The 20,999-nt window shown below is 41.5% G+C and overlaps 2 protein-coding genes and 1 pseudogene across 2 annotated transcripts; all 3 read right to left on the bottom strand.

The window, feature by feature from the left end:
• Positions 1-4,041: 4,041 nt before the first annotated feature.
• On the bottom strand, positions 4,042-4,959 carry LOC129450882 (odorant receptor 131-2-like). The gene has a single exon (XM_055213918.2). The coding sequence runs from the start codon at positions 4,957-4,959 to the stop codon at positions 4,042-4,044; it is 918 nt and encodes a 305-aa protein (XP_055069893.2).
• Positions 4,960-9,599: 4,640 nt separating this feature from the next.
• LOC129451145 (odorant receptor 131-2-like) lies at positions 9,600-11,550 on the bottom strand (annotated as a pseudogene).
• A 1,478-nt stretch (positions 11,551-13,028) lies between these two features.
• Positions 13,029-13,952, bottom strand: LOC129449963 (odorant receptor 131-2-like). Its single transcript, XM_055212307.2, has one exon. It carries the CDS (start codon positions 13,944-13,946, stop codon positions 13,029-13,031), a length of 918 nt encoding a protein of 305 aa, XP_055068282.2. The 5' UTR covers positions 13,947-13,952.
• Between the last annotated feature and the right edge of the window lie 7,047 nt (positions 13,953-20,999).

Below are 20,999 nucleotides of genomic sequence, written 5' to 3'. Positions count from 1 at the left end.
TCCCCAAATACAACTCTCTGTAAACTAAAAGCCATATTCTTCATATATTTTCATAATCTATTTACATAGGAAACCACAGGAATGACAAATGCATGAAACCGTATTTCTGCAATTGACAAATGAGACAAAGATAAACACTTACAGTTATCAAGAATATAAACCCTCGTCAATATCAGTCTGAGCCATATTCCTGTAATTTTGCATTCAATTATTTACATTATGATATTATTTGACCTTCAATGCAAGGGTTAAATTGTTGGGAAATTACCCTGAAACAAACAGATTTCATTTCAGTCATGTTAACCTCACTTACACTAAAGTGCCATGGTAAAATTGTGCTTCAGCAGGGAGAACCACATCTTGCAGCTGAAATTGGTCCAGGAGGGTCAGAATGGACCGCACCCTCTGAGAAGTGAGAGACGCCGACATTAGACGGCCTGCTGCTTTGGTTCAAAGTTGCTTTTCTTTACATTCACAGTGAAACCCAGGGACTGGACATGTGAAACAAGTGACCATGTATCCTCTGCGATTTGGCTGGGAGACGTGGCACAAACCAGCCAGTCGTCCAGAGAAGGAAGGATTTTTATCCCTGACAGTAGTAGTGGAGACAAGGCAGCTCCTACCACCTGAGTAAACACTCTTGGGGAGAGGGACAGGCCAAATGGCAGGACCTTGAACTGGTATGCTTGTCCCTGGAAGGCAAAGCGAAGGAAAGGCCAGTGGACTGGGCAGATGGGCATGTGAAAGTATACGTCTCTTAGATCAATGGAGGTGAACCATTTTCCTTTCTCTATAGATTCCAAGACCTGATTTGTGGTCAGCATCTTGAAGGCAGAACCTTCATGAAGGTGTTTACCCACCCTAGGACCAAGATGGGGCGCAACCCACCATCTTTTTTGCAACAGGAAAATACGTGGAATAACAGCCAGCAAGCTGTTCGCTGGGATCAACTTTCATGATTGCATCCTTCTGTAGAAGGATTAAAATCTCTGTTTAAATAGAGCCTGGACCGGGTCCCTGACGAAGTTCATGCGGACCCACGAGGGAGGAGGGGCACGGCACTGAAACTGAAGTTGGTACCTTTTTGATACCATAGCCAGTACACATGGGTCTGAAACCTTTCTCACCCAGCTGTCCAGGCAAAGCTGGGGACGAGTTCCAGCGGAACATCCCCATGCCCCTAGGGGTGCTCCCCATTAGGCCCTCTGAGGAGCACCTCTGGCTGGGGATAGGGCCGAAACCCTTGCCGGCGCTGGGATGGGTGTCCATAACCACCTCCAGGAGGTGAGAATGCCACAGTCTGCTGCTTGTTATACCCACAAGCGGGTTGGTGCAGTGACCAGGAGCCCCTGGGCATATACCTGGCAATGGCAGTCCTGTTTAAGAGGCGTTGTATGCAATCTCTAGTTCGCAAGACGATTCAGCCCTATCCAACAACCCCTGGAAGTCAGGATGAAAAACCTGCCCCGGGACAACCGGCATATGCACAAGTTCTTTTTGGATATTTTCTAAAAGAGACGTTTGCGCTAACCAAACCTGCCGTCATGACATCACGGCCGACGCCATAATAGACCCAATATCTCTAGTTAGCTAAGAATGGGTAACGAGGGCGGAATCTATGAGACTCATGGTATCCTTGTCATCGGGATTGGCAGTCTTCCTAAGGGCCGCCAATAAAATGGCAAGCACGTTACCAGAAAGAGCCGCCCGTGTGGCAGCATTGTAGGTGCGACACACCAGACGGTCAGTCTAATCGCACTCTTTAACAGCTTGACAGCATGGAGTAGCCGTCACAAGCTCCGGGCCTAGAGATGTCAAAGCTGCCAATTCCCGTTCAACTGGAGGCATAACCCCCAAACCAGTGTTGGGAGCATATGGTATTTTAGCCAATCATCGGCAGCCCGCATTGAACTCCATGCCTTTCTGAGCATCTGCAAAAAATCACCAGCCATAGGGAATGAAACAGATTGCTGGGACTGGGAGATGCCTTCCCACACTCCATCCACCAGAGCAGAGGTCACAGTCGGGACATCAAGACCCACAATCTTTGCCACACTCAAGACCTTGGAGATAATATCCATGGGTGAGGACTCATTGTCACCCGGGTTGGACAAAGCGGACAGTCCATCTAAAAATAGTCAGACTCAGCGGCATCCTCCCGAAAGGGGAGGCCGGGTCATAAAGTGAGAGGGTGTCAGGGTGATCCTCATCAACCTGTTGATAGGAGGTCACCCTGTCAGGGGAGGAAACCCTCTGAAGTGGGCCTTGCCACAGAATGTTGAGCCTCAATCTTTCCCAAACGATCAAACCAGACAAACCACATATGGCAGCCAGGTTCTGGGACTGAGGGTCCGATTGTAAATTGAAGCCTTGCCCCTTTTGTGGGCAGGGGAGCGCTCATGTTTGCGCTTCTTGAAGTGGTTTTTAAAAATGTGCCCCGTGTCATCCAGTAAAGGCTATACTGCTGAAGCCTGAATAAACTTCTCGCCCTTCGGGCTCTCAGGGCACGCTCCTCCACAGACAGCTCCAGCGCAGCTGTACAGGGATTCTCAATGATTTTGTAATAAATAAGCCATGCCCAAAAAAGAGTGGGATTCACGATGGACATCACAGGCATCCAGTGCTCCCCGACAAAAACAACAACTCTCTGTCAAAAGGGAAACACGACATACAATCCTCAAGGACACAAGGCACCTGCACAAAAAGTGATGGATTAACAACCGCGGAGTCACAAAATAGTTTTGTGTCTCAAATAAACCACTTACCTGTCTCGGATGAGGCGAGTAAAGCAAAGAGGAAGAGGCGTGGCCACCGGGAGACTTTTATAGACGGCAGCCAGGCCTCCTAAGGTCAGTCACATGACGTTGTTGATATTATATGCTTGTTCGTCTTCATGCGGCACCACAGTAACCGACAGCGAGACCGTTTAGAGAAATCATACAAAGTCTAATTTCGTTTCGCGGTACTTTGACGTCATCCGGCTGTCGGTTCTTGTTTTCTTTTACAATCAAAATTTTCGGTCACAAGATGAGAAGTTACTCAAAACGAAAGCTTTATTCTTGCGATACTTTGATGTCATACACTGATCAATATGCGTAATGCTGCATAAAGTTGAAGCAAAGATGTTTGATATAATAGATAAGTTATAAGCTTGCTTGCACCTCTATCTGCACTATTGAAATCAATAATTTAGATGGTGCTACAAATCCTTTCATGAAATGGTAAAAATAGAAATAAAGGGGGTCTTTTAAGTGTTTGTTTGATTGTCTCAAATGTTGTTTCTCTGTTTTTATTTTACAGAAATTAAGTATTGTTCATATAAAAGAATGGGCCGATATTTGGCACAAATGTTTTATTGTATTTTCAACATCAATCTTAACAGTATCAGCATGATTTTTGCTGCTGTGTTGTCAAAGTAAGATTGCACTGACATATTTCTTCCTTTAGAGGTCTCTAAATGCACACATAATATAAGTGAAGAGCTCTGTCCTTCAGATTAACTGGGGTGTTTTATAGCACACTTTCAGAGGGATTTTGACATTTTAAGAAATAGTTACTAATATGTGCCAATTGCAGATGGTAGGCTGATAGTATAGACCATTTCAAATGATGTAAACAACACTGGTCCAGAAACACTTCCTGTTACAGTTTGTGACAGTATTTTTTTTAATTTCACATATATAATTACCTTTAAGATGTTTGTTTAACTTCAGTTAATTCAGGTTTATATGTTCTGTTGGTTTATTTTATTGCAATGTTTATCTAGTGTTAAAAAACTGAAACAAGAAGTGCTTCTGGACCAATATTGTTTACATCTTTTCAAATGACCTTCAAAACAAGACTATAATTTTTCAATAAATAATTCAAAATGTTACGGTACTGGTTCATAAAAATATAAATAATGATATAACAATGAAGTTTATGACAGCATGGCACAATCTTAAAAGATAAAATAAATGTCTCCAATACATTGAGATGAAACCACGCGTAATAAAAAAAATAAACACAACTATTTCATTAAATACAGTCACTTTGGCATATTTATAGGGGCACAGTCCTTAGAAATAAATGTTTACAAAAAAATGTTTTCTTTAATTCTTTTGCAAACCTCTGATCTCGGACACCATATATCAAAGGACTCAGTAATCGTGGAATAATATTTGTAAGCAGATAATTAAAGAAACTGATCTTACTTCTGTGTACTGGGAAAAAAATATAAAGAACATAATCCAAAACTGGTGAAAGATAAGACAGCATACAAAGAAGTAACTGCACACCATGCAACAGTATTGTGTTTCGGCCCTTATTCGCTGATCCTTGTGAAGTTGCCTTTTTTGCTGTGAACAAAACTCTGCAGTAAGTATAAATCAAAATTAACCACACTAATGACATATAAATGACTTGTGAATAAGTTGTACGATCCTGGTGGAGTTTGGTAGGAAACACAATTGGTGGGTAGCAAAAAGCAGGAGGTCTGAAGGAAGATGCAGTCTGTGTTAAAAATAAAATGATGATATCTGTCAGTGAAGGTATGGCTCCTATAGACCATAAAAAACAAATAAAGATGTAGGTCCTTTGTGGTATGCAAATCTGAGGGTGGTGCAGAGGTTTACAGATAGCAATGAAACGCTCAATGGCCATGCCGGCCAGATTTAATGGACTTATCATAAAGGTAGTTGCAGCAAGAGTCAACAATGTGCAACAAAACGGGAAATTAACAAATCGTAAAGTGTGGCTCATCACATGGAGCATTACTGACAAAAAAATCATAATCATGTCATTTATTACAAGGTGAATGTATAAAATATATCTGGAGTCTCTTGAAAATATTGGATTGGAAAAGAAAGTGACCACAAGCATTCCGTTAATAGAATTAATGATAAATCCAAGAAAAACTGCAACAATGTTTTTAACTAAAGCTTCCTCATAACTATCCACTAGATCAGACGTTGAATTCATCTTCTGGGTCTTGGCCAGCAAGGATCTGGGAAAAAAACAAAAGTACTGGTTATTAAGCAGGTCTAACAACCCAGATCATAGATAACTCAAAATAAGGTTAATCTCATCTGATATAGTCTTTTAAAAATAGCAGTTTTATGCCAGATCTTTCACCCTCCATCCTCATTGTATAGACTTACCTTGAAGCAGTAGTAAGGCTGTAAATATGTGCCAGCGTGTGGCTTCTCTCTAATGCAGTGCTAATGCATGTTCACATGCTTTTATGGGCTGAGAGAACATGAATATTAAGCTTGTCATTGCCTTGGGGACGCTTTAGTTTATTCTGACATTTTCATTTGCATTTATTGTATTGCAGAACCTGTGTCATGTTTGTTTTTAAACAGAAATATAACATTCTCATTTAACTTATCAATTCAGCTATCATTAAATGTTTCAATCTTGTTTCACAGACATAAATTAATGTCAAGATCAGTGAAACAAGTCTAAAGATAGGTGGGTGGTGACCTGAATGTTGTTATATCAGTCGGGTGCAAAAATAAATTGATTGCAATTTAACCTGAGATTTAAACAGGTCAAAAACATTTGAATTAAAATATGGAAAAGAGTATTTTTATTTTTTCATTTCGAAATGGCCAATGACATACCTGTTGCGAGATGCAAATTTAATGCAAATGTAATGTTAATGCAAAATTAGATCAACAAATGCAATTTTATGTCAAATGTCCCCAAATACAACTCTCTGTAAACTAAATGCAGTAAAATATCTTAAATAAAATTGTTTTTTTTTAATGAACTTTTTAGATTTTTTTGACAAATTATTTGTAAGCGCTGTCAATGTGTAGAAACGCATTTTATTGATTACCTGTATCGGAAGGTTGTGCTTTGAGTCTGTTGCGTTCACTGTCAAAACAGAACGTAAGTTATGACTATAACTACAGATCTTTGAGACCGAACGATGACCATCACCACGGCCTTTACTTTGAATGATGCGATCCTTTAACCTATCCTCGAGACATAATATCAACAATGTCATGTGACTGACCTTAGGAGGCCTGGCCAACGTCTATAAAAGCCTCCTGGTGGCCACGTCTTTTCCTCTTGCCTGGAACACCTCAGCCCGTTCTGAGCTATTCGGTCTCATAGATCCATATTTATAGTCATAATGTACAATCTATTTTGACCTCACTCAGACCGTCACCACGGTCTTTACCTTGTATGACAAGTACCATCAGGGTCGCGAGGAACAGAGGGCTACACCCCGTCACAAACACGCCCCGCAGCCGAGAGGAGAATGGTGGAACCCAATGGTGCAGGGGATGCCACATTCACTCTGTAGAACCTGGAAAATGTACAGGGAGCAGAACATGTTGCTGCAGCACAAATTTCTTAAAGAGGAACTCCTTTAAGAGCAGCCTAGGAAGCAGCCATGCCCCTGGTCGAGTGGGCCATTAGCAGGAACTGGGCGATCCTGCCTAGAAGAGTCTGCAGAGACAGTGTCCACAATCCAGTGGGACAAAGTCTGTTTAGACACAAGGAGCCCCAACTTCTTGTCACCAAAACAAACAAAAAGTTGGGTGTGAGAGCATCTTAGAACCAGAGTGCGGGCTAGATAAGCCTGTAGCACCCTTACCGAAGTAAGCAGGATCGCATCCCCCTGTGGAAGAGCTGGGTCAAGCTGAAAAGAGCTTATCTCAATCACCTGGTTAAGAGTCTGAGGGTTAACCACCTTAGGCAGAAAAGAGGGATTCGGCCAGAGAGACACGCCAGTGTTTTCAGCCTTCCGTCCTCACTAATTGAAAGAGCATGCAGCTCACCAACCCTCTTAGCAGAACATTAAGCCAAGAGAAAAGCTGTTTTGTGGGACAGAAACCTAAGTGTAGCCTGTTCTATGGGTTCATAAGGAGCTTCAGTCAAGGCCTTCAGCAGCAAGGGAAGCTCCCATGTAGGAGACGTAGGGGACCTGTATGGATGCAGTCTACACACCCCTTAAATGAATTGGGGGACCAAGAGATGTATCCCCACTGTAAAACCCTCCACAGCCTTATGGAAGAGGACACAACAGAAGAATACACCTTAATGGTGCTAGCCGCCCTCCCTGAGTCCAGAAGCGACTGAAGAAAGCGGAGAAAAAGTTGGACGGAGCAAGTGGCTGGATCCTCCTGCCTACTGCAACACCATCTTGAGAACACCCTCCACTTCTGGGCATAGTTAGATTGAGTGGAGGGAGCCCTGGCGTTATCTAACGTGTGCAAGATCGCTTCATCTAGCCCCTGTGAGAGTGGCTGAGAAGAGGCCAAGCCCAGAGCTGCAGGGCGGCTGGCTTCGGGTGCCATATTTGCCCCTCTGCCTGAGAAAGCAGGTCCGCTGACTGGCAGGGCCTAAGGCTCCCCATAAACCAAGCGAATGAGCACCAAAAATCAATGCCTCCTTGGCAATCGAAGAGCTATCAGCAGCACCTTGTAATGGCGACCATCTGGAGAACCTGGGGAAGCAGGCGGAACAGAGAAAAAGCATACAATAATCCTTCCGGCCACACTCAAGATCGAGTGCATCCAGACCCCAGGGACCTCCTTGACCCAGCAGGGAGAACCACATCTTGCAGTGGTAGTCACCATTGATGCAAACAGGTGAGTCCGTGCCAGTCCATAGAAGGGCCACTACTTCCGGATGAGGTCTTCAATGTCCTGGGGGAGGGCCAGACCAGGAGAGTAGGTCTGCCATCTGGTTCAAAACTCCCAGAATGTAAATCGGCCAGAGCGAAGCCACACCTTAAAAAGCCCAAAAAAGGAGTTCTTGTGCAACCTGTAGGCAGTGCAGAGACCTGGTGCCTCCCTGGTGATTTATGTGATACACAGTGCAGGAACTGTCTGTTCTAACCAGGACACCTCTGTCCAGAATAAAAGGGAGGAGAGCCTTCAGAGAAAGTTGAACCACAATCAACTCCAAAGCATTGATGTGTGCTTCCCCCCAAGGGGGTTCCTGCACACCTCACACAATCCTGCCTTCCCATACTGCTCCTCAACTGGTCAGGGAGGCATCTGCCCAGCTGTTGCTGAATTTGAACCAGCTTCACCCACTTGCTGAGCTGAAATTGGTCCAGGAATGTCAGAATGGACCGCATCCTGTGAGTAGTGAGAGATACCGACAGTGTGAAGGAATTCAGGCAGAGACTCAAAAGGACTGCCTGCTGCCCTCTGAGGAGCACCTCTGGCCAGGGGGTAGGCCCGAAACACTTGCCGGTGCTGGGATGGGTGTCCATAACCACCACCAGGAGGTGAGAATGCCAAAGTCTGCTGCTGCTTGCCATACGCACAAAAGGGTTGGTGCAGTGGCTGGGAGCCCCTGGGCATATACCTGGCAACGGCAGTCCTGCCGAAAGTGCATTGAACGCAATCTCTAGTTCGCAAGCCCCTATCCAACAACCTCTGGAAGTCAGGATGAAAAACCTGCCCCAGGACTAAAAATAGTCAGACTCAGCGGCATCCTCAGCTTGCCCACCACTCCCAAAAGGGGAGGCCGGGTCATAAAGAGAGAGGGTGTCAGGATGATCCTCATCAACCTGTTGATAGGAGGTCACCCTGTCAGGGGAGGAAACCCTCTGAAGTGGGCCTTGCCACAGAATGTTGAGCCTCAATCTTTCCCAAACGATTAAACCAGACAAACCACATATGGCAGCAGGATCTGGGACTGAGGGTCCAGTTGTAAATTCAAGCCTTGCCCCTTTTTATGGGCAGGGGAGTGCTCATGTTTGCGCTTCTTGGAGTGTTTTTTAAAAACGTGCCCCGTGTCATCCAGTAAAGACTGTACTGCTGAAGTCTGACAGACTTCTACGCCCTTCGGGCATTCAGGGCACGCTACTCCACAGATAGCTCCAGCGCAGCTGTACAGGGATTCTCAATGTTTTTGTAATAAATGAGCCATGCCCAAACAAGAGTGGCATCCATGATGAACACGGGCATCCAGTGCCTCAGACAAAAACAACAACTCTCTGTCAAAAGGGAAACACCACACACAATCCTCAAGGACACAAGGCACCTGCACAAAAGGTGGTGGATTAACAACCGCGGAGTCACAAAATAGTTTTGTGTCTCAAATACACCACTTACCTGTCTCGGATGAGGCGAGTAAAGCAAAGAGGAAGAGACGTGGCCACCGGTAGACGTCAGCCAGGCCTCCTAAGCTTTATTCTCACAATACTTTGATGTCATAAACTGATCAATTTGCGCAATGCCGCATTAAGTTGAACCAAAGATGTTCGATATAATAGATACGTTATAAGCTTGCTTGCACCTCTTGTCATCTGCCCCATTAAAATCAGTAATATATATGGCGCTTCAAATCGTTTCATGAAATGCCAAAAATAGAAATAAAGGGGCTCTTTTAAGTGTTTATTTGATTGTTGCAAATGTTGTTGTTTCTCTGTTTTTATTTTACAAAAATAAATTATTGTTTGATAAAAGAACGGTACCATCTCGTTATGGGCGGAAATTAAAAAATATTTTAAAAAGAAACAAAATTAATTAAATATTTATTAAAAACTATTTCAGTATTTAACCTGTGAGTAAAATTCAACTGCAATTATTTATAAGTGTTTTATAAATAATACTTATAAGTTTATTTTGTCACATGTTTATATTCACCACATTACATTAAAGAAGAAATAGTTCCGAGATACATTTAAATTAAAATTCGAAAAGAGAAGATATTTGGCACACATTAATTTTCAACATCAATCTTAACAGTATCAGCATGATTTTTGCTGCTGTGTTGTCAAAGTAAAGTTGCACCGACGTATTTCTTCCTTTGGATGTCTCTAAATGCACACATAATATGAGTGAAGAGCTCTGCCCTTCAGATTTACTGAGGTGTTTTATAGCACACTTTCAGAGGGATTTTGACATTTTAAGAAATAGTTACTAATATGTGCCAATTGCAGATGGTAGGCTGATAGTATAAGTGCAAGGTGCTACATGCCATTGGTATACAATATGTTACACAACACAAACATTGTCCAAGCAATATGAGATCAAGAAATAATTCAAGTTATGGTACTGGTTCATGAAAAATTAATAATAACATAACAATGATGTTTATGATGGCACAATATTTAAAGATGAAATAAATGTCTCCAATACATTGAGATGAAACCACACATAATACAAAAATAAGCACAACTATTACATTAAATACAGTCACTTTGGCATATTTATAAGGGCACAGTCCTTGCAAATAAATGTTTACAAGAAAAGTGTTTCTTTAATTCTTTTGCAAACCTCTGATCTCGGACACCATATATCAAAGGACTCAGTAATCGTGGAATAATATTTGTAAGCAGATAATTAAAGAAACTGATCTTACTTCTGTGTATTGGAAAAAAAATATAAAGAACATAATCCAAAACTGGTGAAAGATAAGACAGCATACAAAGAAGTAACTGCACACCATGCAACAGTATTGTGTTTCGGCCCTTATTTGCTGATCCTTGTGAAGTTGCCTTTTTTGCTGTAAACAAAACTCTGCAGTAAGTATAAATCAAAATTAACCACACTAATGACATATAAATGACTTGTGAATAAGTTGTACGATCCTGGTGGAGTTTGGTAGGAAACACAATTGGTGGGTAGCAAAAAGCAGGAGGTCTGAAGGAAGATGCAGTCTGTGTTAAAAATAAAATAATGATATCTGCCAGTGAAGGTATGGCTCCTACACACCATAAAAAACTAATAAAGATGTAGGTCCTTTGTGGTGTGCATATCTGAGGGTGGTGCAGAGGTTTAAAAATAGAAATGAAACTCTCAATGGCCATTCCGTCCAGATTCAAAGGGCTTATCATAAAGGTAGTTGAAACAAGAGTCAACAATATGCAACAAAATGGGAAATTAACAAAAAGTGAAGTTTAGCTCATCACATAAATCGTGACTGACACAAAGATCATAATCATGTCATTTATTACAAGGTGAATGTATAAAATATATCTGGAGTCTCTTGAAAATATTGTATTGTCAAAGAAAGTGACCACAAGCATTGCGTTAATAGAATTAATGATAAGTCCAAGAAAAACTATAATAATGTTTTTAACTAAAGCTTCCTCATAACCATCCACAGAATCAGACGTTGAATTCATTTTTGGGGTCTTTGCCAGCAAGGATCTGGAAAAAGACAACACTAGGTTATTAAGCAGGTAACAATCCAGATAGATAATCTCATTTTATATAGTCTATGAAAATAGCAGTTTTGTGTTGAATCTTTTATCTTTTTTTCACCCTCGCCTCCATCTTCATTGTATTGACTTACCTTAAAGCAGTAGTAAGGCTGTAAATATGTGGCAACGTGCGGCCTCTCTGAAGTTTAATGCAGTGCTCATGCATGTTCATGTGCTTTTAATGGCTGATTCATGGTGGGGAATATGAATATTAAGCTTGTCGTTGCCTTGGGGATGCTTACATTTTTTCTGACATTTTCCGTTGCATAGATTGTATTGCAGAACCTGCACAAAAAAATCATATTTGTTTTGACAGATACACAGTATACAGAAGTGTATATTCTTGTGAACTTCTTGATCAGTTATTTTTAAAGGTTTCAGTGTTGTTTCACACATAATGTCAAGATCGACAAGTCTAAAGATGGATATCAGTGGCCTGAATGTTGTTATATTAGACTGTTCCAAAAATAAATAGATTGCAATTTTATTTGAGATTTAAACAACAAAAATTAACACTAGCACTTTAACATATTTTCATGTTTGTTTTTACCAAGCGCAACACAGTATCAAAAACATTTGAATTAAAAGATGCAAGAGAGTATTTAATTTGTCATAATATAACAATGATCACCATCAGCATGAATTCCCAGCTTTTTTATTAACGTATAACAGCCCAATTTGAAATAAAGCTGCTTTAAAGTTTGTCTGTCCGAAATAAATGGTCAAATTATGTACCCTAGCTGTACCCTTTCAAAAAGTACAACTTTACACCTAATGAGTTCATGGTAACACTTTACAATAAGGTTGCATTTGTGAACAATTAGTAAATATACTAGTTAAAGTAAACTAACAATAAACAATACTTCTACAGCATTTATTAATCTTAGTTCATGTTAATTTCGACATTTACCAATAAAGTGATAAAATCAAGGGTTGTTACTGTTAACATTAATTAATGCACTATGAACTAACAATAACAGGGAAAACTGTATTAACATTAACAAATAATAACATAAATGAATACATGCTGAAAAAATATAATGTTCATTGTTATTTACTACACTCTAAAAATAAACGGTGCTATAGCACCAAAAGTGGTTCTTTGCTCCTAATCATAGAAGAACCATTTTTAGTGCCATATAGCACCGGTAAAGCATGTGAAGCACCTGTGTAGAACCATATAGTGCTAGAACCATATGTGGTGCTATAGTGGTGCTATACGGCCCCCATATGGCTCTTCACTGGTGCTTCACCGGTGCTATATGGCACTAAAACGGTTCTTCTATGATTATGAGCAAAGAACCACTTTTGGTGCTATATAGCACCGTTTGATTTTAGAGTGTAATGTTTACTAATACAATCTTATTGTAAAGTGTTGCCAAGTTCATAGTATACCTTCAAAGTACCAAAGGGAGCAGCTTACCAGCACCTGAAAGGTACATATTCATATTTCAAAGGCAGATATTGGTACCAAATATATACATTTATGTACCTAAAGGTATATTTTAAGGCCTTTTTGAAGGATACTGCCCTAGTCACAGCTGGGGTACATATTTTGACAATTTTTCACTGGTATGATGAAACATCCCTTAATTTTTACAATAAACTTTTACAAGTATGAACATTGATCAACAATTCATTACTGTTAAATTAGATTTAAATAGCTTATCATTTGTACACATCGATACATGATACATCAAGTATCATTGTCATAAAAGCACTTAAGTTACAAAAAATTGTGGTTCTGGTAAATTCTGGTAAATAAATAATAATAAAATGTTATTTATGATGGTACAATATTTAAAAATGTATGTCAAGAATGAAGATAATAAAAATAATTTGACTTTATTTGACTAAACAAAATTGTTCATGATGGCACAATCTTTAAAATAAAGACTTTACATGTAAAGCGTTCCCTTATTTTCTTTGCAAACTTCTGATCACGAGCACCATAAATCAAAGGACTCAGTAATCTTGGAATAATATTTGTGAGCAGATAAATTAAAAAAGTTAAATTAGTTGTATATGCAGGTAAATGAAATACGATAACATAATTCAAAACTGGTGTAAGATAAGACAACATACAAAGAAGTAATTGCACACCGTGCAACAGTATTGTGTTTCGAGCCTTATTCGCTGCTCCTTGTGAAGTTGCCTTTTTTGCTGTGAACAAAACTCTGCAGTAAGTATAAATCAGAATGAACCACACTAATGACATATAAATGACTTGTGAATAAGTCGAATGATCCTTGTGGAGTTTGGTAGGAAACACAATTGGTGAATAGCAAATAACAGGAGGTCTGAAAGAGGATGCAGTCTGTGTTGAAAATAAAATAATGATATCTGTCAGTGAAGGTATGGCTCCTACACACCATAAAAAACTAATAAAGATGTAGGTCCTTTGTGGTGTGCAAATCCGATGGTGGTGCAGAGGTTTACAGATAGCAATGAAACGCTCAATGGCCATGCCAGCCAGATTCAATGGACTTATCATAAAGGTAGTTGTAACAAGAGTCAACAATGTGCAACAAAATGCGAAATTAACAAACCGTGAAGTGTAGCTCATCACATAGAGCGCTACTGACACAAAGATCATAATCATGTCATTCATTACAAGGTGAATGTATAAAATATATCTGGAGTCTCTTGAAAATATTGCATTGGAAAAGAAAGTGACCACAAACATTGCGTTAATAGAATTAATTATAAGTCCAAGAAAAACTATAACAATGTTTTTAACTAAAGCTTCCTCATAACCATCCAGAAGTTCAGATGTTAAGTTCATTTTCCAGGTGTTTGCAAGCGAGGATCTAGAAAGAAATATAAGGCACTGGTTAATATGAGAAAGGCCCAGTCAGTCTCAGGGAAACAAAGTTTTGCAATATATATTATATTACATTTCAAAATAAAGTGAATCTCATTTTAGACAAGTAATACACAAGTAATATGTTTCTTAAAATATAGTTTATATATTTCTCCACCAATTTTCTTATTCATATTCTCATTCACATTTGTTTCAGGTGTTTTGTAGATGGACTTACCTTAGTTTGTATATCTGTATCTAAATATGTGGCTTTGTGCAGCTTCTCTGAGTTTTAATGCAGTGCTAATGCATGTTCATATGATTTTAATGATTTGAGATTATGGGTGTAGATCATGAATATTAAATTAGTTTGTCATTGTCCTGAGGGCACTTCAGTCTATTCTAACATTTGCTTTTGCATTCATAGCATTATATTTTTTATAGATCGTGTTTACATGGGTGTCCTTAGGCCATTATGGGGGGGGGGCATTTCTGGAACACTCCAATAAGGTGAATGAAGGAGTGAATAAAGTATAAGCCAATAGATGCACAGAGCAAAATGAGTTTATGTTTGCGTCTTTTTGGTTTACGGACAAATACAAATAAACATTCCTCAGCATAGCTGTCTTAGTAGTAAGTATAATAACAAACCATTGATTATCTTAACCGAATGTAAACATTTTATTACATTTAATCTTAGGCCCAATCACATTTTTAGTTTTGCATGTTCAAGAGAGCGAAAGGGCTATCCCGATTGGTCCTTACTCTCACGTGAACATGCAAAACTAAGGGGGTAGGGGTAAGACAGAGAAATGGGATTGGGCATTAGGCCTAGTTGTTGAACTTTCTCTTATTAAAGTTGGGCGTGCTTGTCTGAAAAAGAGGTGTGGTCAAGTGCATTGTTGGCGCCAGGGGTGGTTCTAGACCCTGTGTCTGTCATCTAGCCACCCTAAATTAAAGCTTTATCTTTTTAGAGGTTTTATTTATTGTTAAAAATTATTTATTCGAAATTAATAATGAAAATAACGCAAAATGCAGAATATTTTGATGAAAAAAAAAAAAACACGAATTTATGAGCAGTTTAATTGTTCTGCTGTTCTGCGCATGCGTGGTAACCGTCACTGGAGTAGACAGACACTATTGCGCGCGAGCGCCTGTGCTGCACTTCACACAGAGAGCCCGCTGCAAATTCAAAATCGTTGTATCATAAAATATCCTGCGTAGAAGTTTATATAAGGTATTTTTGCTGATGTTTTAATTTGTTAAATAACCTGTATGAGTGTATTCATGTCTCCAAAATATTAGAAAATTTGCCGTCTTAAATGAGCTAATATTATTTACGTTAACGTTAACGTTACCCGCGTTTATAATTCAAAATTGCAGCTTTGCAAACTGAAGCAGTGGCGTTTTTGGTTTACCGTCATAAATGACATTTTGAAATATAAAGTCTGTATTTTTGCCTTAAGTAATACTGGTTTTGAATGATATGATGCTTACAAGAATATAACGTTAAAGTTTTTGAATGTGTAATTGAGAAATGTGTCATTCATAATAATTCCGAGTTTAACCCACGAAATGTCTGTAAACACCGCCATCACACACGCGAACGGGGATACCCACACAAACAAAGAAAACAAACCTATGTAACGGTTAACAAACCCAGTGCACTCACAAAAATCAAATCAACAGTGTCTTTTTTGCTTTTTATAGATGGATATAACGTTTTTGAAATGCTGGAGAGTACAGGGAGAGCAAACAAGTGGAGAAAGAGTTCGAGAGACTGAAGGGGTCACAGACACACAGGTAAGAGATGATGAATAAAGTGAATGTAGTTAGCAGTTTCATAGTTATGATACAGGTTATTATTAGCCTATAAAGTAAACATCATTCCATTATTTACTTACACTTATGATGTTCCAAAATATAACAGCTTTCAATTTTCCGATCAAGAACTAAAGGTAGGTATGTTGCTAAAATTTTCAAAATGGTTAAATGCTAAAAGTAGTTGATCAGATAGAAAGAGCTTGAAAAAAGCTTTTAAATGAGACCAAGATCATATTATGTGTTAAAGAATAACAAAATACTGGCCATTTGAAACTCGAAAATCATAAATTTATTTTGTCCCATGTTTACCATTAAAATTCAAGAAAATGTGTGACCAAATCATGAAAATTATGAAGTTTTTTGCTATAACTTTTTACATTTTTGAGATATTGACCTGAATCTTTCAGGATAAGCTGTTTGCCAGATCCTCTAAATACTACTTCTGAAAAGTCAGATATATAAAAAAACAAACCACTAATTACAACAAATAACACTCTTTATTCAGTATATACAGACATCTACTACATGGCTATACGACTGCTTCCCATTCTTTACCATTCAAGCAGATTTTGGTAGAGGTATAACCACCTGTGGTAGTCGTTCAAATTTATTAAAATTTCGTTCACTTGTAGTTTAGCAATTAAACTAAATGTCTTTACAATTTCAAGACTTTCTTTACTCAACTTCAGCAAAAACAGCGATGATTTTACAAACAACAGACTTTGGCGAGCTCGCACGGCCAGTAGTTAAACACGAAAGGTGGTGACTGAAAACGAAAAGGTACCTATGCTTTTTCCGGTGATGTTAACATTAAAAACTCAGAAATTTCGCCATCAACAAACCAACAGAAGCATTATTTTCCACAACACCGTGCGCCGCCTGAGGAAATCTTGAGTTTCATTGAGCGGAACCAAAAAGTCAGCCGCGACAGCGGAGTTAGCAACATACCTACTAAAGGTGTTGTATGATTTATGTCAGTCATATTTAGAATCAGTGCAGTTTGAGGTTAGTTTATAAATCTGGCGATACATTCTACAGTATGTTATGACTACAGCTGTGTAATTCTTATATTTTTTGACTTGAGATAAATCAAAAATCATAAGGGCTTGGAACTGTACTGTATAGGAGAGTTATATGTAGGTTCTATGAATTTATTAATATCATAATAATAATAATGGTCCCAATTGACAAAAAGGCATCATAAGGCTCTCTTGACATCATCATTGAGTGCTAAGCCCCCCTAAAAATGAAATCCTAGAACTGCCCCTGGTTGGCGCGTTGCTATTTTGAGGCAACTAAAATAGACTACGCCATTGACCAACTAAAACCTGATCTAAAGCCGCATTCAGACAGCCAGCGATGTTATCGCTCTGTGTCACCCGTCGCTTTCAATGAGGCGTTTCTAAATCTGCTTAGAAACTCCACTGCTTCGTTCTCATTGGTAGTCCCTCCCAAAATTCGCTCGACATTTGCATAAAGTTAAACTTTTCTTAACTTTCTTGCGTCGCTGGACACGCCCATTCACTCGTGCCGCCGGAAGTCGCACGGTTTCCATTGAAATGAATGAGATCGCGTCGCTCTGCTATTGCTGGTCGCTGTCTGTCTGAATGGGGCGTCTAGTCAATGGCAATATTGCTTTTGTTATTTAAAGAGCGCGCTAGTTATGCGCCTATAAACGAGATGATAATGCGCATTTGCTTATGGACAGCACATGGACAGCACAAAACCTTATAAATATAAAAATTAAAGTATTAAATGATGATTATTATTGAGTTTCTTGGACATAAATGAGGAATGATTATGAGAAGTTAGAAGGCTTAAAGAGCTGCTTTACCTGTAGCCTAGTAAGTAATTGAATGTGTTGCTTTAAACAAATGCAAATATTGTTGCACGTTACACTCAAAACAAACCCATTACTCATAACGAGAGTAGGAACAACATTTTAGACTGTGCGCTAGGCGCACAAACCATTTTTCTCGCCGTTAGCAAAAGTGGATTTGGACACACCCTTTTAGACTGTGCGCTTTGCGTTTTAGATCATGCGCTTAGATCGTTAAAATAGGGCCCCTCGTGTTAAGTTTAAGGTTAAGCATAGTGATTCATTATTTAGTAAAAATCCATTATTTATGAAAATCCGTCATCTTTTTTGATACAGGTTGCACATTGTTTTCTTTCATGGACTATGGACCTCGTAAAGTAGCCTTGGCCAACCCCTGGCCACCCCATTTAACTTAAGCTCTGTCATTGTCGTTTATAGGCCTAACCTTACACTGTATTTAAAATTTTTTATTTATTTATTAAATAAAATTGGTAGCTGAGCCCCCTTAAAATAAAAATCCTAGAATCGCCCGTGATAATAACCGTGTTCCCTTTCAGTCGGTCACTACGACGTCACGTCGTGACCGACGAATTGGGAGCTCGCTTAGAGAGACCAATCTGCTTCGAATACTACTAAAACGCCAATGAACTTGGCATTGAGATATTTGCATAATGCTGGCGCCGCCCCGCCAGGTGCGTATATAAGGCGCACGTGCAAATAGGGAAATCAGCTTTTTTCGCTTCGAAAGCCGGCTTTATCTGACTGAGAAGCTACTATCTGCTCTTCTGGGAACGGTTGCTGAAGTTGATTGACAAGCAGTACTAACACAGCGGACGCTCGCAGTATTCCACTGCTCTGCATATTTTTTGTTTTGAGTTTAGTGTGTGCGTTGCCTTTCCCTGTGCGCATCATCAGCTGAGCACCTAAAGAGTGATTTCCCTAAAAGAGTGATACGTGAGAGCTCTGTGTCTTTTTAAAGACAGCCACTCTCTCGTATATTCGGAGATCAGCGTCCTTTTCAGGATTGCTTTTCGTCCGTGCGATCTTGGATGTGAGAGGTATAAGGGTTCCAGTTACGGTCACGAGCGCTGTCTTCATGCTTGGGCATCAAGCACTCTGAGGCTGCGCTCGTGGAGAGTTTTTGTTCTCTCTGTGAGAGCATAACCCTCTTGGATTGCGGAGACGACTGACGTTTCTACGGGAATGCTGTCCGCGTCTTTGCAGTGCTGACACCGCCATGGTGCGGCTGTCAAGCGCTCGCATGACGCTCTTCGCATCACTACGCTGAGGAGGACGGAGGATGCGTCCTCCACCTACCGGCCTTTCATCCTCAGCCGGTTGAGGTTCCGGTGGAGACGGCAGAGTCGTGTTCTACGATGTCTGCCGAATCCATTGGACCTCCTTCTGGTCCCGTTCACTTCTGCAGCATCAGAGGGGTGTCCAATTTTCCTCTGAAGTGGAGTCGTTCCGGAGATGGCGGCCGTGCCCGCTCGAGCGGCGGTAACGGTAGAGTTGGAGGGGTTAACCCCTCTCCGCCCGAACCGTACCGCCCACGTGATTGGTATTTCGGAGCTGCTCGGGCCTCTCGGTCCTCTGCTCCTGTGCCTTTCTTCCCGACGGCACGAAGAGCTGACGTGGTTTGCGGCCATCCGGCCGTTCAGCTTCAGCTTTCACCCCTCACCTCCCTCACCAATGGAGCCGCTAAGGGCAGGGACCCTTCAGTGGAGCGGGGGGTTGCGATGCAGCTGCGTTCCTGGAGGGACCACCCAACCCTTCCCTCCCGTGTTTGTAGATAGTCGTCCGGTTACGGGCGCTGTCCGTCAGGCATGCGGAGAGGCGGCTTCAGCCCTGCACGCAATAACGTTGCTACGGGTTCACCAAGAATTTACGAGGGAGGCCGCGACCTTCAGTCGTGCGATGTTCACGACAGTGGTTCAAGATCGCCACCTTTGGCTGTGTCTGGCTGACGGACGCAGGCGAGAACAACTTCTTGAATGCTCCTGTCTCACAGACCGGCCTCTTCGGCGAGGCCGTGGAGTCGTACAGCTCCGCTGCGCAGACTGAGGCGATCTCTGTGGTCATGCCCCGGCGAAGGAGAGCTGCCCTTGGTAAAAACCACCACGCCGGTTCCTCAGTCTGCCTCTCGCCGTCGGCGTCCTGCGGCGACCACCTCCGTTCCCCTCTTCGGACCCCATCTCGGCAGCGCGGGGGAACCGGTCGTCAGCAGCTCGCCCCGCCCGCTTAGCCGCTTCCCGTGAGATCGGGAGTTTAAGTGGCCAGTAAGCGGGCGACCTGGATTGGCAGAGGATCACTCTTCAGGAGACGGTGATTCGCTCCTTCCCCCGATAGAGGGTCGGGTGGAAAATTCTTGGTTTGCATATGTTCCACCGGCTGTTTAGCCGGTGCCCACTAACCACACACAGAGTGCATTCCTCTCCCCTCTTCAGGTCTCCAGAGGATCGAGAGAGCCGTGAGCGGGCACGCACCAGCTCACCCTACCTCTCCTCTATCGCCAGCAGGTGTTCTGAGGAGTCCGAGCCCTCCACTCAGGAGACCGGACCACCAGCAAACCCGTCGGAGTCTGCGTCCTCAGCTGAGGAGACCGGACGACCGTTTCCCTCAGCGGGCTCAGGTCAGTGTCACACACACACATACTGTAGATGCTTATGCTGTCACGGCAGACGCACCGGCAGTCCCGCCTGTCCCGCCTCGCTGCCCCGCCGCGGGTACACCGGTAGTGTCGTTAATTCTCCTCGTACGGTGCCTGGGTGCTTGGCTTCAGTTCCCAGCCCGTTTCGTTGGGTTTTACGCACGATCCGCCTCGGTTACGAAATACAATTACCGGCACAACCCCGAAATTCTCGGGCTTTCGTTTCACTATAGTGAAAGTATCCGATGCACATGTACTGCGTGCATAAGTCGATGTCCTGCTGGCGAAGGATTATCGAGCCGGTCCCTCTTACCGAGATGATGATATGATGATAGGGTTTTTCCAGCCTTTATCTCATAGTACCCGAAATACGCGGTGGGTTACGATCGATTTGATTTACGCCCGACTCTACGGAGGTGGTCTTTTTTGGATGATAACGCCGAGGCTCGTATTTCAATATTCATATCGGTTGCAGCTTTAGACCTGTAAGACGTGTACTTTTGTGTCCATCTCCCCTCGCCTTAGACCGTTTTTTCGCTCTGCGTCGTGGGGTGGGCATATTAATATTAAGTACACCATTCGAGCTGTCTCTCTCTCTCCGTGTCTCCATGAAAGTGTTAGTCACGGCATTAAAATATCAGAGAGAGAGCGTTGTTCGCATTCTGCTTTATTTACGTTGACTTATAATAGCCCGTTCTTGGCAGACGTGCGCGAACACAGAGAGTTAATGCTTCGGCATCTC

The sequence above is a fragment of the Misgurnus anguillicaudatus genome, chromosome 8 (genome assembly GCF_027580225.2).
Source record: "Misgurnus anguillicaudatus chromosome 8, ASM2758022v2, whole genome shotgun sequence".
Taxonomy (NCBI): Eukaryota; Metazoa; Chordata; class Actinopteri; order Cypriniformes; family Cobitidae; genus Misgurnus; species Misgurnus anguillicaudatus.
This window is presented reverse-complemented; position numbering and strand designations above follow the sequence as displayed.